The 18,706-nt window shown below is 33.9% G+C and overlaps 1 protein-coding gene and 1 long non-coding RNA gene across 3 annotated transcripts in view; one reads left to right on the top strand and one right to left on the bottom strand.

The window, feature by feature from the left end:
- The window catches only part of LOC147578586 (uncharacterized), a 291,483-nt gene that overhangs the window by 107,788 nt on the left and 164,989 nt on the right, over positions 1–18,706 (bottom strand). The window contains exon 5 of the long non-coding RNA XR_015255390.1: positions 5,606–5,675. This is a non-coding gene — a long non-coding RNA (uncharacterized LOC147578586). The remainder of the gene's footprint in view (positions 1–5,605; positions 5,676–18,706) is intronic.
- Positions 1–18,706, top strand: part of CALCRL (calcitonin receptor like receptor) — a 101,883-nt gene that overhangs the window by 57,599 nt on the left and 25,578 nt on the right. For both annotated transcript variants that reach the window (XM_025935040.2, XM_086719111.1), the window contains 5 exons: positions 748–840; positions 3,537–3,672; positions 6,411–6,521; positions 6,615–6,727; positions 8,131–8,222. In XM_025935040.2, coding sequence (XP_025790825.1) covers positions 787–840; positions 3,537–3,672; positions 6,411–6,521; positions 6,615–6,727; positions 8,131–8,222 — 506 coding nt within the window. In that variant the 5' untranslated portion in view covers positions 748–786. The remainder of the gene's footprint in view (positions 1–747; positions 841–3,536; positions 3,673–6,410; positions 6,522–6,614; positions 6,728–8,130; positions 8,223–18,706) is intronic.

The raw sequence follows: 18,706 nt of genomic DNA, 5'->3' as shown, positions 1-18,706 counted from the left end.
TATTAGTTCATAGCTTTCTGGCAAATATCTATTGATTGGATTTTTTAAATCTCTGTTGATAAATACTTCGGATACATTCACTTAAATAAATATTGTATTATGACTATATCATGATAATTTTTATCTCATAAAAGCACTGTCAAAGTAGGTTGCTCATGGACCTTACAGTGAGTAAGCAATCCCAGCAATGTTTGTCTCTAAGAATTAAGATGTTAGGGGGTGTTGTTTTAGAGTCCATTTTCATTAGCTCAGGATTGTATCTACCATTAGAAAAATTTCACAGAAATACTTTATGTAGTATTGTCCATTTCCTGTAACCTTATTTTAATATAGATAATTTAGGAATATTTTAGTTCCCAATTAAAGGAAAAATCATTTCTATTAAATTATAAGGCCATTTTTGTGATGTATGGTTGTTGATTCTCAAGAAATTGGCCTGAGGAAAGTTTTTCCCCTTAAATTATTGAAGAGTCAGAAAATTAAAAATGAGGTTAATATATATAGGAGATAAAAGTGAGCTTTATGGTAAAATATGCTATCAAAATTTGTGCCTTTATGGTCTTGTGAAATTCTTTGTCTTGATACTTTAATTATTTTATTCCAATTTTGGTAAAAGCAAAGAAAGTAAGATGTTTTCTAATTACTTAAATTACTTATTATATGGTTTTTAAAAAATTACCACTGAGTACCATATAAATTTATTTTATAAATATTGATTAATTATATTTCTTTCATTTTTATTTGCAGTTTGATTTATATTGTACAGCATATTTAATTTTGGCTTCAATGATGGAGAAAAAATGTATCCTGTATTTTCTGTTTATCTTGCCTTTTTTTATGGTAAGGATAAATTCCTCTAATATATCTCTCTATTTATGATTATTTATTTTGACTTCCAATAAACCTATAATTAATAAACATTAATAACAACAAAAAGACATACAGTTATTTGATGCATAAATTAAGTACATTTTTAATCAACAGAGCAATACTTTATTTTCTTTCAGTGTATCCTTTTAGGCTTTAATTCACTAGGAGACACTATAGGATGGTTGGGCAGTGAGGTGGGAGTGGGATGTTAAAGTGAGGAAGGTCCATGATAAAAATGTAAAAGATACCAGAGGAAGGTAATCGTCAGAGTTTGAAAGAAAAATGAAATGGCTCTATACTACAGTCATATATATTAAATAAAATACTTTCAACCAGACCTGTTGAGTGTGTGTTAGATCTGTTTAAAAGTAGATTCCAAACTGTTGGTTTTTCTCCCATTCTGCCAACTGATTGATTTACATTAACTGAAACCATGCACTGTTTTATGTTTTAATTTTTTAATGTTTTATTTTTGAGTGAGAGAGAGAGAGAGAGAGCAGAGTGAGAGGGGGACACAGAATAGGAAGCAGGCTCTAGGCTCTGAGCACAACATGGGGCTCAAACCCACCAACAGTTGAGATCATGACCTGAGCTGAGGTCAGATGCTTAACCGACTGAGTCACCCAGGCACCCCAACCACGCAGTGTTTTCAATCAATTTCCTTATCCATTCATTCAAATGTGTATGAAGTGCCTGTTTTCTGATGGGCTTTGATGCTAAATTTGGGGCAGTTGTATATGTGAGTGTGAGCACTCATGTGTGCCCTTGTACACGGCCGCGGGGAAGGTGAGACTGGAGGTGGAGGGTAGACTAAGGATGACTACAAACCTATTGCCCTACCGGAGGGGCCATATTCCTTACACACACAATTGGATGTTTATTTACAGAAATATTTTGTTCACATTTTTCTCTCTCCCACATTAAAACAGGGACTGTACTCTTATCTCACTATATATATTAGAAACCGACAGATGTAATCTCATCTGATTCTGTGCCAGCACATAAATTTCCTGTGGTGTTTTCAAGCAAACCCCAAAAGAGGATTTAAACAAAGAAACTCAAGAAAAATATAGAAAACCTAAATGGGGGAAAAAAAAAAAACAAGCCTACATTCCTATCAGCATTTGTATTTGAAAACATTCTCCAGTCTAGGAGCAGTCCAAATCCTACACTTCTTAGATGTTATCTTAGGTAAATAGCCTAGAATTCAAGAAGCAGGACTCCTGTTTCTTCAGCTCCCTCTCTGCACTGAGCGTGCCAATGAACTACACAGGCCAACTCTGGTTGCCTGCAGGTAATTCTGTATCAGATTACCAATCTGATTACTGTAATTTAAGGAATTGTGACCATTTTTCTTGAATTCATTCAGATAGTGCAAAGCTGTGTTTTTAAGAATAAAAATGATATTGATTTTATGCAATTCTATAAACTTCCTGAGAACAGGAGAAAAATACTAATTTTCTTAATGCTGTAAATTTACATTTATTGCTTGTGCAGCACAAATGCTGCACAAATCTTTATTAGGAAATTGAAACGAATCAAAGAACGAGAGAATAAATGTTAAATGGTGCTCAGGTGATAGTGAGGCTTGAGTGGTACCACACACTGAGGGAATATAACTACTTAGACTTTGGTAAATATGAATTCGGGCTAGAGAACAGAGAATCAAGTATAAGGGAACAAAATAAGAGTAGAAAATTAATGCTTATGAATGATAATTAAAGGAAATAATGCAAAAGTGAAGAAGAAGTAAGGTTGAGGGAGGTTATACAGGCTTCATATTGCAAAACAGTAACAAAAAGTCATGCAGATATTAAAATGGAAGTGAAGCTTAAATAGGACTACTAAATTGGAAGATCTTAAATATATACCTTGTCCAAAACGTTTATTGATGTACATACAGTAAAAATTCTATTTACCAATGACATAAATGAACTTCTCAATATTTTGATGATCAAAATCTGATAATAAAAATGGCCAACAGTTTTGAATATTTACCACGTGTCAAATACTTCCCGTTATTTTTTTTTTTAAGTTTATTTTGAGAAAGAGAGAATGCATGTGTCAGAGCAGAGGAAGGGCAGAGAAAGAGAGGGAGAGAATCCCAAGCAGGCTCCATGTTGTCCGTACAGAGCCCATAGAGGAGCTCAAACTCATGAACCCATGAGATCTTGACCTCAGTCCAAATTGAGAGTCAGCGTTTAACTGACTGAGCCACCCAGGCGCCCCATTCCCCTCTGTTACCTTGATACTATTTTATCCCATTAAAAATTTTTTGATTCCATTTTACAATAAGAAAGCAGAGCCTTAGGGAACTTAAATATCTTGCCCATATTCACAGAGCAGGTGAAAAAGTAGAGGTGGATTTTCAATACAACTGTCTGTATTCCAGAGCTCACGTCCTAGAGCCAGATCCTATAGGCTTCTGAGAACTGACTATAGCCTGTTTCCCAGAGCTGCCATTTACAGCTACTTGAGGGCACTTGAAATTAAACATGGTGGGGACATTTAAAACATGAAAATTAGCAAACAGTTCAAATCAGGGATTTTCCCCCCAGAACCAGTTAACCATGTAGCATATCACTGCAGCTACTCTTTTTCCACTGTGACAGACTGCCTCTGACAGACATTCTCACAATTCTGATTTTTTTTTTTAAATCCCTTAGATTCTTGACATAGCAGAATCAGAAGAGAACATTGATGACTTAAATGAGTTCGGTGTCTATACTAGAAATAAAATCATGACAGCTCAGTATGAATGTTACCAAAAAATTATGCAAGACCCTATTCAACAAACAGAAGGTAAACATGACTGTTTAATTTTTAAATGCCTTTGATACCCTTTTAAAAGAAAACTACTCCATTATATCATTTATGGGTTTCTTAGGTCCATTGTTAAAAATGGGTTAGTTAGCTTTCCTGTTACATGTGCATTCTTACTTATGAAGAAATTTATGACATAATTTATTTTGCTCCTTTTTAAAAAATTCTAATTCAAACTATGTGCAACAGGAATATTTTTAGTAATGTTTTTTATGGTACAAAGATATTTAAAATATCAAATGTGTGTCTTTAATTAAATCAGTGACTTGATCTTCAGCTTACGTAATTTGTATTTCTCTTTCACAAGCTGCTTGATAGGAGCTTGCATAATAAATTATAATTTTTTTGCATAACGCGTGCTTTGTATAATACATTTGGTCTAAGTGCTTCTGTTTCTATCAAGATATTCTTTAGATATTTTTATAACATTATTGAAGTCCTGCTAAGTGCCAGATATTTGCCTGGATTCTGAAGATACAAGGATGAGTAGCACAATTAGAGTTGCTAGATTTAGCAAAAACAAAATAAAAAATCAAGACCAAAAGCAGGCCCTGTATTTTTATCTGGCACAGGTATATCTTCAAAATGTAAAACATGAAACTCACAATGAAACATAGCAAAATGTAAAGACTTCAGATATTTCTTTTTTTTATTTTTTTAATGTTTATATTTACTTTTGAGACAGAGGGAGATGGAGCATGAGTGGGGGAGGGGCAAAGAGAGAGGGAGGCAGAATCCAAAGCAGGCTCCAGGCTCTCAGCTGTAAGCACAGACCCTGATTCTGGGCTAGAACTCGTCAACCGTGAGATCATGACCTGAGCTGAAGTCAGACGCACTGACTGAGCCATCCAGGCGCCCCTAGACTTTAGATATTTCTAAATTATCAGTGGATACAAAGATCTTTACATTTTTGGAAAAATATTTGATGGTATTATAATGTTTCTTATATAAATGAAATATTGACAGTAGGTTATTATTAGTATTTGTAGCTGACAAAATGAACTTGCTTGTGAGAAAGAGAAAAAAGTGATTTTCCCACATTGGTCAACTTTTAGAACTTTTAGAATTGTAATGAACAATTCTTAATGAAAAATCTAATGGAACAATATAATTTGATAATCTTTGGAGAAGTATTTAGATAGATCTATCCAAACATTTTTTTAATGAGATATTTATTCAGTTAAAAATATCTTGGATATATACCAGACACTGACAAACTATCTGATATTATGTCACTAGGGGTTAAATTATCCAGTACACAAACTGCATACAAATTCTGTTAACTTATCTGACTTATCACTTTATTCCATTAAACTCCAAGTTTCAAGTTTCAAATTATTGAATTAACCCCTTCCAAATCGTGTAGATATATGTAAAAGTAGTCTTCGAATCTCATTGTTGAACAATAGGAATATCTTTATGAGTGTTTCATAATAAAATAATTTTGTGATAAAATAATTTTAGAATCACTGGGTAATAAATCCTCCTCTTGGAGCTTCATAATGCACTTTGTAATTTTAAATACTCTAGCAAGTCTTGCAAGAAAGAACTGTCTTCATTTCAACTTTATGCTTCCCAAATCTTTTGACCACAGAAACTCTTTTAATGGAATACCTACTCCTGTCTCACTCAAATGCCATACAACACATGTGAAAAATTCTGCCCTGTGTAATCTATCATACTGCCAGTGTTATCATTAATTAGATGGGATCTTTTGGACTGGTGATAGGATCTGTTTGAGATGCTTTCTATCAGGGAATTCTTCTCTGTTAGGCCACAAAATGCATTTTATTTAGTAATATATGAATGTAGACTATTTAAATAAGTGAAAACCACAGGAGAAAAAAACAGAGATGAAATGAGTTATTTTTTAATAGAATTACTTACTTAATAATTTAATAGAATTACTTACACTTTCAGGCCAGTAGAATTTTTTTCTACCTCGATGAAGATTAGATTGAGTCTGAGATTGTGGCACAAATCTGTTAAAAAATAATAAACATCTCATGGAACATTTGGGCTTCTATCTATGAGTACTTGCCCGACTAGGTGAAAAATTATTTTCTTTAATTATAGACTGTTATAACATTGGACTATTGGTCATTTTATTTCTCCATCCCTTTTTTAAAAAAAACTTATATGTGTTCATGTAAGAGGATCTTTCTCTTCAGTTTACTAAAAGGAAAATATGAGAATGTTTACATTCTACTCCATTTGAAATGTGAAGGAAGGGAAGTAAGAGCCACAATTTGGTAGAGGGGCCTGAATATCTGTTAGGGTCAATACTGTGAAATAGGAAGTGTTAGGGTGTTCATTTGTTTATCTCAGAAAATACTAAAACCTTGCCCGAAGAACACAACATTTTCCAATTTCTCATACTTTTACAAAGTTTTAAGTATAGGGACACTAAGTAACTACCACCTTTATGGTTAAGGACAGCCATCAAAGACCACTTGATTTATTGAATGAATAGCCACCTTTGAGAACTGGAATTAAATCTAAACTCTTCAGTACACTTTTATGGATATTTCTAAATTTAATTTGGCAATAAACCCAATAATGACTTGATGAAAAACTTACCAGCTATGGATTTTATATGGTCTTCATTTGCAGTTGGTAGTTTGTATTTTATGTCAGTATTAGCCCACCAGTAAGACTTATGTCTTCATGTATAACTAAAGGGATTATTAATCACTGATTTTTATTCTTCTCTTAAGGCATTTACTGTAACAGAACCTGGGATGGGTGGTTATGCTGGAATGATGTTGCCGCAGGAACCGAATCAATGCAGCACTGCCCTGATTACTTTCAGGACTTTGATCCGTCAGGTAGAAACAGAGATCTATATACAGATCCACTTGACATTAAATAAACTCTAAATTAATCGCATTAATGTTTTCTTCTTTTCTTTTTAATTAAAGAAAAAGTTACAAAGATCTGTGACCAAGATGGAAACTGGTTTAGACATCCAGAGAGCAACAGGACATGGACAAATTATACCCAGTGTAATCTTAACACACACGAGAAAGTGAAGGTATGGAATAATTACGAACTCAAATGTTATTTACATGATCTACTTACAAAGTTAGTTACTGATAGGGTATTGGAGAAAATTTAGCTAGTGTTCCATTGTGTTGTAAAGCCTTTTTATAAGCAATGGAGAAAAATCTTTGTGGAAATAATTATTCATTCTGTCATTACACAAAGGAAGCAATCCTGCTAGGTAATAGTGTATTTACAAGTCAATGTGTTGGTATTGGAGTTTCAAATTTCCCAAAGAAAACATATTTTAAAAGGGAAAGAAAAGGGAACATATTCATTGGTATTGGAGTTTCTAGAACTAAGTTCAGGAATTGTGCTCAAGTAAACAAAGTAAGTCCAAAAGGGTGTACACAACTCTATCTGTCCCTCAACAGAAGGCTGTCCTGACTGGCTGCTAGGTTACTCACTCACATTCCCACTTTTAACACAATACATTAAAGTCAAGGTTAGTCACAGTTTGTCACAACAATTAAGCTTTGATAGAAAGTGCCTGAATACATTTGCACAGGTGTGAATATACAGGCAGTTTGTCAGTGATTGGAACGGAGTCCTGATTTCTTGTTCCTATTCTTTACCAGCCATATGACCTCAGGCAAGCTTATAACCTCTCTCTGCCTCAGTTTCCTTGTATATAAAATGAAGATAACAATAAACCTAGCCTCAAGGTTTTCATAAGGATTGACTTAATACAAGGAAAATTCTTAGAAAACTCATGGGTATATAGTAAGCATTTGATAAATGTCAGCTATCACTATACTTATAAATCATGTGTTCTTTGCTTATTCAGAGAAGATTTTAAAGAGAAGTATAAAAATATACAATAAAATGGTAAGTTACAAATAGAATACAGAAAAATAAAAAAACAAAGAGGAAGAGTGAAACCATGTGAAAAAACATATTTGTATAGATTAGAGGCTCCTATAATTGCTATATTGAGATTAGTCTTGGGGCTTCAAATTTGGTAAAGGAAAAAGAAAAACCCAGTAGGAAAGAAAGCCTTATCTAAAATAAACACAAATAATTAATAGCATTTAACATTCACAAAGTGATAGAGTAAAAACTGTCAATGTCCTTCAAAACATAAAATGCTACTTTCAAGTATTACAAAACCTAGATCAATAAAATTATTCCTTCCTAGGTTTAATATATGATTTCTAATTTTCTACATTAAGAGGACATACAATTTATAAACGTTGATGTCACTTGATAAATTTGCACAGATACTCTTTATTCCAGATGTATTTAAGTATCTATTGGTTTGTAAGCTAAATGGCAATGCGAGTAGAACACATATTTTTAGAAATATAATTTGTTCTATTGATTTGAGCTTATACACATGTGGGATTATAGTATTGATAGGAATCTTAATTGTTTTTTTATTCATACCAATTGTAGACTGCACTGAATTTGTTTTACCTGACTATAATTGGACATGGATTATCTATTGCATCACTGCTTATCTCACTTGGCATATTCTTTTATTTCAAGTAAGTACATGTAAAATATTTTTTAATTTATCAGTTGTCTTTGCTGAATGCAGTGCCTTATGCATGTTTATGTCATGTGCTGATAAAATATAGGAATAGATGATTTATAATGTTTAAAATAAATTGAACATTTAGAATAATCTGAAATATACTGATCTTACCTTGACTTTATAAAATGTATAGAGCAGAGATTGATGAAATATCTGAAGCCTAAGTATGAAGTCATGTGGAAAGAAGAGAGCCAAAATCAATATGTAAATGTATCTGTATTTGTTTTGGAAACTATCAAATATTATAGAGCTTATTAACTGAATTTTCAACTTCTAGGTCAATGTTAGTGTCAGTATACATGGTACATTACAGAAACCAATGGGAATGTGGCAATGGGAATAATACGTATTATCTAATAATAATAATAACCTAAATATATTATGGTTCGGTTATTTTTCCTTGTTTTTTGGGTGGGTCATCATTAATATAGGTAGATTGCAGTTTGAATTTTACTTGAAATTTACTTCTTTTTTGGGGAAGGAGAGTCAACTCCAATTTCTTGATTTAGACAATCAACAAATGATTTTTTTAATTGATAGGAAAGTAAATATCAAAATTTGCATGCAGTATTTTATGCGTTAAAATGGTTTTCATAACTTGATCACCGCAAGTAATTATAGAATGCAGTATGGAGAGTGAGTAGCTGTATTTCATGGTAGCTTTATCACCATTGTCATTATCTTCCTCTTTCTCCTCCAACAATTGTCTTGGAGCATTAGCAGCTTCAGAATCAGCTAGAGTAGTAGCATACCACAATAATCCAAATCTGGAAATTATCAAGCCCCTGGATATACCAGAGCACCAGCTTTTGGCCCACAGTCCATCAAATATTCAGAGTGCATCGAAGAATATACAAACCAACCAACCATTGTCTCTCATGGGTTCAAAATCACAGGATGTAGAGATTGCATCAGAACTGTACTGGTATTTTTGGAAACCTGCGCCTTTTTAAAAATCTTCAAGATTAGTTACTTTGAGGAATCCACATGGAAACTTTTTAATGGCACTTTTAATTTATAACATCATCTAGGCATGATTAGAAACTGACTTTAAAAAACTCCACTCTGAATAAAGCTAATTAAGCATTAATTAAAAGTCAGCTGAAAGGAATTTTTATCCTAAAATATGGAAAACACTTCTTAAAGAATTATATTTACTATACTATATTTTGCAACAAGTTACCAAAAGGTTTTTGAGAAAACCAACTGCCAGTTCTCAATGCATTTGTAATTAGTTATGTCATATCAGATGCTTACATACAGCTTATTAAAACTTCATGTCTTTACTCATATATACTCTTAGCTTACACAAGATTTTTTAAATGAATACTATGTTTGGAGTAGGAAAAACTTTGTTATGATTGCATAATAGATTAAAAATATCTCTTCTAAAAATAGAAAATAAACCATTTTCCAAAGTGATAATTTTTAGAGTCCTCTGGTCCATAGTGATATATAATTTATGCTAATTGACAAAGTGAAGCAATGTTGCTGATGCTAACAAACTTATTGGTAAAATATGGTAATAAATCTTGGTTAATATTTAGTGAATTTAAAACACAAAATAGGGGTGCCTGGGTGCCTCAGTCGGTTGAGCATCCGACTTTGGCACAGGTCATGATCTCACAGTTCATGGGTTCAAGCCCCACATCAGGCTCTGTGCTCACCGCTTGCTCAGAGCCCAGAGCCTGCTTCAGATTCTGTGTCTCCTTCTCTCTCTGCCCGTCTCCCATGCATGCTTTGTCTCTGTTTCTCAAAAATAAATAAATGTAAAAAAAAACACACACAAAATAAAATTAAAATTTCAAATTCTCATTTAGTATAATAAAATGACTAAATAGTTTCACGAAAATATAGTTCATATCCTTTCTAATTCTAAAGGCAAATCTTTACAATTTAAAAATACTACACTTTAAAATCTGACTGTCTTGGCTCTTGGAACTAAATGATATGGCTAATTGCCATTAAGTTTATGCAGTACTCCTAGAACTCAGAGATTTTTAGTTCACGAAAATTACGTATCTACCACACCATAACATACCAACACATGGAAAGGATTAATTTAAGTATAACTAGTGGTGGGGCGCCTGGGTGGCTCCGTGGACCCTTAAGCGCCCAACTTTGGCTCAGGTCATGATCTCGCAGTTCGTGATTTTGAGCCCACATGGGGCTCTGTGCTGACAGCTCAGAGCCTGGAGCCTGCTTTGGATTCTGTGTCTCCTTCTCTCTCTCTGCCCCTCCCCCACTTGCAATCTCTCTCTCTCTCTCTCTCTCTCTCTCTCTCTCTCTCTCTCTCTCTCAAAAATAAATAAGCATTACAAATTTTTTTAATGTAACTAGGGGCACCTGGGTGGCTCCAACTCTTGGTTTCAGCTCAGATTATGACCTCATGGTTTCATGAGTTCAAGCTCCACATCAGGCTCTGTGCTGACCTCATGGAGTGTGCTTGGAATTTTCTCTCTCCATCTCTCTCTGCCTCTCCCCCACTCACGCTGTCTCTGCCTCTCAAAAATAAATAAACTTTAAAAAAATTTTTTAGGGGCGCCTGGGTGGTGCAGTCGGTTAAGCGTCCGACTTCAGCCAGGTCACGATCTCGCGGTCCGTGAGTTCGAGCCCCGCATCGGGCTCTGGGCTGATGGCTCAGAGCCTGGAGCCTGTTTCTGATTCTGTGTCTCCCTCTCTCTCTGCCCCTCACCCATTCATGCTCTGTCTCTCTCTGTCCCAAAAATAAATAAACGTTGAAAAAAATTTAAAAAAAAAATTTTTTTTTAAAGTAATATTAGCCAAGTTTCTTTTTTTTTAACATAAAACTTAACAACTATGACTGAATATAAAGGAGGTAAGCCTCTATCCTGAAGGCATAAAATAGGAATCATAAGAGCTGTTTAAGACTGTTTTACAAATCTTGGGGAAAAAAGGTATGACTGTTAAATATTTTTAAGCTTAGGAAAAAGAATTCATTCCTTAATTAAAAACAAACTTGAGGTGCTCTGGTGGCTCAGTCAGTGAAGAGTCCTACTCTTGATTTCTGCTCAGGTCATGATCTCGCCATTTGTGAGTTGGAGCCCCATGTTGGCTCTGTGCTGAGCATGGGGCCTGCTTGGGATTCTCTCTTTCCCTCTCCCTCTGGCCCTCACACAAATGCATGCACTCTTTCTCTCTCTCAAAAATAAATAAATAAACTTAAAAATATGAATTTTTATTTTTTTATTAAAGTTTATTGATTATGAGAAAGAGAGAGGGAGAACAGGCTGAGAGAGCAGGATAGAGGATCTGAAGCAGACTTTGCACTGATAGCAGAGAGCCCCATGCAGGGCTTGGACTCATGAACCATGAGATCATGATCTAAGCTGAAGTGGTGGGACTGAGCCACCCAGGGACCCCCAAAATATGTATTTTTAAAACAAACTATAATCTTGAGAAACAAGATTTGCACTTAAATTTGCATTTTTTAAAAAATAAAAAAAATTAAGCATGTTACTAATTCTTAAATAAAGACAAGAATATATAAACCTGTAATTTTAATATCCTATTGAGCAATTTCTTAGATTTTTGTAGTTTTATTTCATATTAATTTGTTTTTACAGTTTTAATTGCAAAGTATTTTAACTATTTTTATAATTTAGCATTATATAATTCTTTCCATGTCCCTAAAGAGTTTTTAAAACTCTTCAGTTTATTATTTAGTTATTTACTTGGCTAAATAATATTCCATTGTGTAAGCTGACAAAAGTTTATTAAATTGTCCCATGTTTTAAATAGTAACATTACTTCCAATTTTTCCTATTAATAAAAAACACTGTACAGACATTTTAAGCCATAACTTTTCCCATATTTGGCACTATTTTTTTAGGCTACATTCCCAGAGACTTGGGATTTTTTTGGTCAAAGAGTATATATCTTTTTATGGCTCTTCAAATACATCATCTCAAAAGTATCTGAATATCAATATGCTTGAAAAAAATTCATAATACATACCTCCTCCTAACTCAAAGCAGTTTTTCTCCCAGAGTGACCCATCTTCAAGATTACCACCACCAGCAATCTAGTTGAGTTAGGGGCAATCTGTGGCACCCTCTCAACTTTCTTCCTAACCATTCTTCCTCATACTCTGGATTTCACCTCCTAACAGCCCTCCAATGGATCCAGTTAGTTAACTCTGCTGCCACCACCACCAACCTTGTCTTAACTAGCATCAGGAAGTTCCCCTTTACCACCTTCATTCAATTCTAAACAATGCAAGCCAGAATATTTTCAAAGCTTAGATCAAATACAGATATGATTTTGTCATCCTTTGCTTTAAAAAGCTTAAACTTTCTGCTGTAATTTATATAAAATCAAAATCATTAATGGATCCTATAGTTGAATATCTTGCCTATCCTTCCACCCCAGCCTAATTAAATTTATTCATCTTTCAGATCTGAACTTGAACATCAATTCCTCAGTGAACTTTTCCTGAATTCCTTATTGTAGTATTTCTAAAACTGTGACTAGCTACAGCGCATGTGGAGTAAATTTTTAATTACCATTTAGGAGACCACCTATCTCTGTAGATTTAAAACTAATACAACAGAGATCCTTCAGATTAAACAATGTTTTTTTTTTTAAATTTTGCTTATAATAAGCCAAAATATTCAAGCACATTAAATATCTGAATGACATGAAGTTAAGAAGCATAACAATTATATAGCATGCCAAAATCTGTAGTCAAAAAGAGAACAATGGTCTCCTAGAATACCAAGTCTTATGGTCCCAAACAAGTTTGAATTTAGCAAGGATGTAACTAAACTCATACACTAATTCCATAAAGTCAAATGCAAAATTGACAAACCTTTTGTGAGTCTATGATTTAGTTGACCAAATTCTTGCTGTGAATTAATGAGGAAGCAGTGGGACTGCCAAGTGAAAACAATGCTACAAGCCAAATTATCCCAATAAATGAAAAGTATCTAATGCCAAATCTCTAATCAGAGCAGTCATTTACTCTGTCCATTATGAACTGACTTTGTAAAGGAAAGAGGGTGTTATAAGAATTGGCTTATTAGGATAGTAAAGCAATTGAAGAAAATAATGTTCACTGATCAGGGAGTCAACATATCAAAAATGGTAAGCCAGAAAAAGACAAAAAATAGGGGGCACAATAGATGACTTCAAGAATATCAATTACTGTAATTAGGAATACAGTTTATATAATAACAAAAAAAATTTTGACTCAATTTATAAAAAAAATTCTAACAGCTAAACAAAATATAATGAACCCCAATTGACCTATTGACCTTCCTGTCACTCAGAAATTAAATGTCAGTCTAATCAGAATTTTGAAATGGGGTATTCCCATACTTGGTTAGACCTAATGATCTGTAATGCTACTTCCAAACCCAAGTCTATGAATGAGGAGTAACTTACTAAAGAGGATTAGAATTAAAAAATTAATACTTTTAAAATCAAAATACATAATTTCAGTGTCAGGAAAGTTAGCATTTGTGAAAGTAGTTTGCAAACTAAAAGCAATTATACAGAAAAACTTTATTATTGATTAGGAATTGAAAGAAAATCTGGTTTAATATTTTTACATCTATATTTAGGTCCTCAAAAGAAAATTATCTTTAATCTTTATTTATTATTGAGAGATAGAGACAGAGGATGAGCATGGGAGGGGCAGAGAGAGGAGGAGACACAGAATACAAAGCAGGCTCCAGGCTCTGAGCTGTTAGCACAGAGCCCAACGCGGGGCTCAACTCCCAGATGTGAGATCATGACCTGAGCTGAAGTCCCATGCTTAACCGACTGAGCCACCCAGGGGTCCCTATATTTATGTATGTTTTATTTAAAAATGCAAACACTATTGGAGGCGTTAAGTGGCCGACTTCGGCTCAGGTCATGATCTCATGGTTCATGCGTTTGAGCCCAGCATCAGGCTCTGTGCTGACTGCTCAGAGCCTGGAGCCTGCTTCAGATTCTGTGTCTCCCTCTCTCTCTGCCCCTCCCCTGCTCATGCTCTCTCTCTCTCTCTCTCTCTCAAAAATAAATAAACATTAAAAAAAATTTTTTTTAATGCAAACACTATTCAACTAATACTCACGAGTAATTTTCATTTTTACTTGAAGTCTTAAAACTTAAAACTTCAGAGTTTATTTTCTGTATGGAAAAACATTTTTTTAAGCTGGAATTATGTATATATATGCTAAGTACTTTAGCTTTAAAGATTCAATCTGTAGATTCATACTTCATTTTAAAAGAGAAGCCAGAAATTTTTTGTTGCCCCAAATATTGCCCTCATATTACAATGTAAATAGGCCTTACTTTTTTTTAGAAAGAAAGTATTTTTTAATCAAGAGTATTGTAAGCAATAAATCCATGTATCTCTTATTTGCTAAAAATGTCACTCTTTTATAAATGATAATAACATTCTACATAGGCAAAACCTTGTCAAAGCCAATGAGTGTCTTGACAGTATACAGAATTTGGTTGTTGGCTTCTACATTAAAGAAAAGTTAAGATTTTCAATTACATTGCTTATGCTAAAAGTTTATTTAAAAACTGCAATTAACTGTTCATTCTCTATAATGAACTAAAAAAGATATTAAATGGTGTGTGAAAATGAGAAATGTGTACTTGATTTCAGGTTTACGTTAGTTTTAATGGATAGTGTAATACAGTAATTACAAATATGGGATATATTCAGATCTTGCCATCAGCACTTACTAATAGTATGGATTTAGCCTGGTTCTGCTTTTCAGTAAGCGTCAGGGGTTTTGTTTGTTTGTTTGTTTGTTTGTTTGTTTGTTTGTTTTTGTAATGAGTCATAATGTTTAAAATACTGGGCAAAGAAACCTTACATGGTACCTGGCCTATAGCAATCTCTCAATAAATGGTAAGAAAGAGGTAGTAACTGTGTCATTGGACTGTATCCAACATGTAGGCATAGAGACTGAACTATACAGTCATCTAATATTACCCTTATCTATTCTATTCTTTCAACAAATTAAAAAAAATTTTTTTGAGAGAGCATACATGCAAGCAAGGGAGGAGCAGAGAGAGAGATAGAGAGAGAGAGAGAGAGAGAGAGAGAGAGAGAGAGAGAGAGAATCTCAAGCAGGCTCCACACCCTTGAGGAGCCTGACACAGGGCTTGACCTCACAACCGTGAGATCAAGACCCGAGCCCAAATCAAAAGTTGGTTGCCTGGGGCACCTGAGTGACTTGGTTAAGCATCTAATTCTTGATTTCAGCTCAGGCCATAATCTCATGATTCATGAGATCTAGCCCCATATTGGGCTCTGTGCTGACACCATGGAGCCTGCTTGGGTTTCTCTCTCTCTCCTCTCTCTGCCTCTCCCCTGCTCTCTCTGTCTCCCTCAAAAATAATTAAACAAACTTCTAAAAATGTTAAACAACAAAAAAAAAGAGTTGGTCACTTAATCAACCAAGCTATGCAGGTGCCCCATAACATTATCCCTATCTGATAGTAATCCAAAGTGGAAAAAGAAAAAAAAAAAAAAAGCTACTGTGGAGGTTCAAAGAGCTATGGGAAGACAGAGGAAGGAAAGACTCATTCTGACTCATAGAATCAGAAGATTCCTGAGGCGATAATCTCACTTTAACACTGAAATAAGTGTTAAATGATGGGTAAAATTTCCACAGGTAAAAACTGTAAACAATCAGTGAAAAGATTAGCTGGTTTTAAGTAGTTAATTAAGTTATCCAGACTTCCTCCCAATTTGTGTTCTTTCTACTTGGCTTAGTAATTTAATTTGACTTTAATTACCTTTTAAAAATGGAGAGTTTAAACAAAATGAAGTAAAAGTACCAATTAATTTTTCTTTTTTAATTATACATTCTTAGGCTTTAGATAAAATGTGAAAACCCCCCTTCAAGTAAGACCCAGGTGTAGCATTCTACATACTTTTTTATATATCTCGACATCCTTCCTTACACGACAGTGCATAAGAGTATGTTCTCTAAACAGGCACCTTTAGTCTCAGAACCCACCTTTGTCACTCACCTGCAATGTAGCAAGTTCTTTCATTTCTGTAATCCTCAATTTCATATCTTTAAAATGCAAACTCTATAGGTATCTATATCACAGGTTTGGTATAAGGACTGACATAGTATATGTTCAGTGCTAAGTGGAGTGTCTAATTTGGAAACACTATTATTGGCATAGTTATCACTCTTTCTTATTAGTCCATTAAAAGATTTTTATATAAATTTTTAGCCCTGATAGGCCTATTATAACAATATGGGCACTTTAAAAACAAAATCGAAGGACACAATTTTTAGTTTTGTATGTATGACATTTATAAAGAAATTGTTATGTTCATGTAGAAAAATAAGTAAACAATGAGTGAAAAATTTTATAAGTAAAATATTAGTAAAATCATATTAGAAAAACTTAAGTTACTCAAAAATAAGTAAACTATGCCCACTAGATACCATCTAGCTTACTCAGTACTTGAAACCATATTAAAGAATGTCTAGACTTTTATTTTAAGACACTTCTACTATATATTCCTCAAAACAGTAAAAGCCACTATCCGTCAAAAACAACTATCCACTGAGCAACAAGTAGTGGAAAGAATATCATGAAGTTAGTTCTGTGAGAGCACAAATCATCTCTGCGTTTTTTAAAACCCATCCCGGGGGTTAGCACAAGACCTTGCTCATAGTAGGCACTTAATACATTTTTGAGAAATGAAAGGCATGAACTGACTTGGAAGCTTATTTCTAAGACTGACTTTCCCATGACTTATCTGTGACCTTCACAAGTCCCTTGAGTTTGTCTGGCCTTCTTTGTCTCCATCGACAAAGAACTTAAAATTCCTTAAAATTCTAATCAGTAGAAGAATCTGTGTATAACAATATAGGATACTTTGTAAGTAGGTTGAAGAAAGGTCAAAACCACCTCAGAAAATACTGAATTGAATGGTTAATTAAGCATGTTCAAATAGTCAAGAGCACTGGAAATTTAGCTTTCTTACCACCAACCTGGAAATATCCTATAGGAGTTGATGTTTCACATACACCATTGTCATGAAAAAGCTATCAATATCTGTTTTCTGCTTCTTAACTCAGTTCCTCCTGCTACAGTCATTTCTGCTTAGTCTTTGGTAGAGGTGACATTTTTTTTTTTTCTGTTTGTTAATTCAGAGGTACTGGCCCATCCTAATAAAAACCAAGAACCAAATAAAAAGTCAACTTAGGGTTCTGTTTGTTATTTTTTATTTACAGAAAGAAAAGAAAAAGTCTACCACTCAGGCATGCTTTAAATTAGAAACAGAGAACACGAAACACTATTTACCAGATATACTTCAGTTTTATATTAGAGCCAATTAAAGGAAAGAGAGTGAGAGATAAAAAGAAAGGGAACCGAAAGGGAGGGGAAGAGAGAGACAGAGCTTTGGGATTTGCCAAGCCCTGAGAGGCAATGACTCTTACTCATAATGATCCTTGGAAAAACAAAGCACAACCCTTTAGATAAAATAAATAAATAAACTTTACCAGAATTAGTTATAAATTATATTTTAATTAATGTTTAAAATTTGAGAGCATAGCAAATCTTGCTCTTACCCAGATAAAGGGCTCTGTCTTCTTGCACATAAAAGAGCATATATAACACTGACTTGTAGGGGGGGAAAAGTGGTTCCTTTTTTTTTTTTTCGACATCTTAATTTTGCTGACATTTCAGACATTGATTCCAAGTAATTCCAAAGCCAAGTTGCACATTTGCAACCCTATAGACAATGATGTCATTTCTAGGTAGTTGAGATAAGGTCCTAAATAAAATGCAGCAAAAAATCTATCCAGTCGATAGGCTAAAGCTTTCTTAATAAAATAATCCTTTAATGCTTATATTTATGCTCTTTGGGATAAGTGATCCAGATCTCACCTTTTTTTCCTTAGATCATATCTGAATATATTCAATCAATATTGTGAACACTTATCTCACTTCCAGTTTCTTCATATATCTCTTGAAACTAGATAAAGTATCATTTTCTTCTTTAAGTTATAAACTTTCTCCTGAAAACTTTTCATGATTCCATCTTCAAGTCAGTTTTAAACAAAGCTAACTATTTAAAGAAATTCTACATAGGAACATAGAGAAGAAAGAGTCTTACTCTACAAACCATAGCCTGATGTATTTGTCTTGGCAAATTAGAACTTTTCACTTACATAAGTTGTTTAAAATCTGGCAAACCTGCCCCGTCAGAGTTTGACAATGACTGAGTTCGGAAACAGTCATCAAGTGGTCCCTGAGTAACATACTTCTCAGTGCCTATCCAGAATCATCCTTGCTCTCTCAACTTTTTGGTACATTTCATTCAATGTAAGTTTGTTAGGCACTATGGTTCTGAGACATATTTTATTCTGCTGCATGTTTCCCAGGTGTCCTTCAGCTTAACATTGAATAATGGTTAATTAACCGCAGTATTTC

Source organism: Puma concolor, chromosome C1 (assembly GCF_028749965.1).
Source record: "Puma concolor isolate L17-30 chromosome C1, mPumCon1.1.hap2, whole genome shotgun sequence".
In the NCBI taxonomy this organism is placed as follows: domain Eukaryota; kingdom Metazoa; phylum Chordata; class Mammalia; order Carnivora; family Felidae; genus Puma; species Puma concolor.
This window is presented reverse-complemented; position numbering and strand designations above follow the sequence as displayed.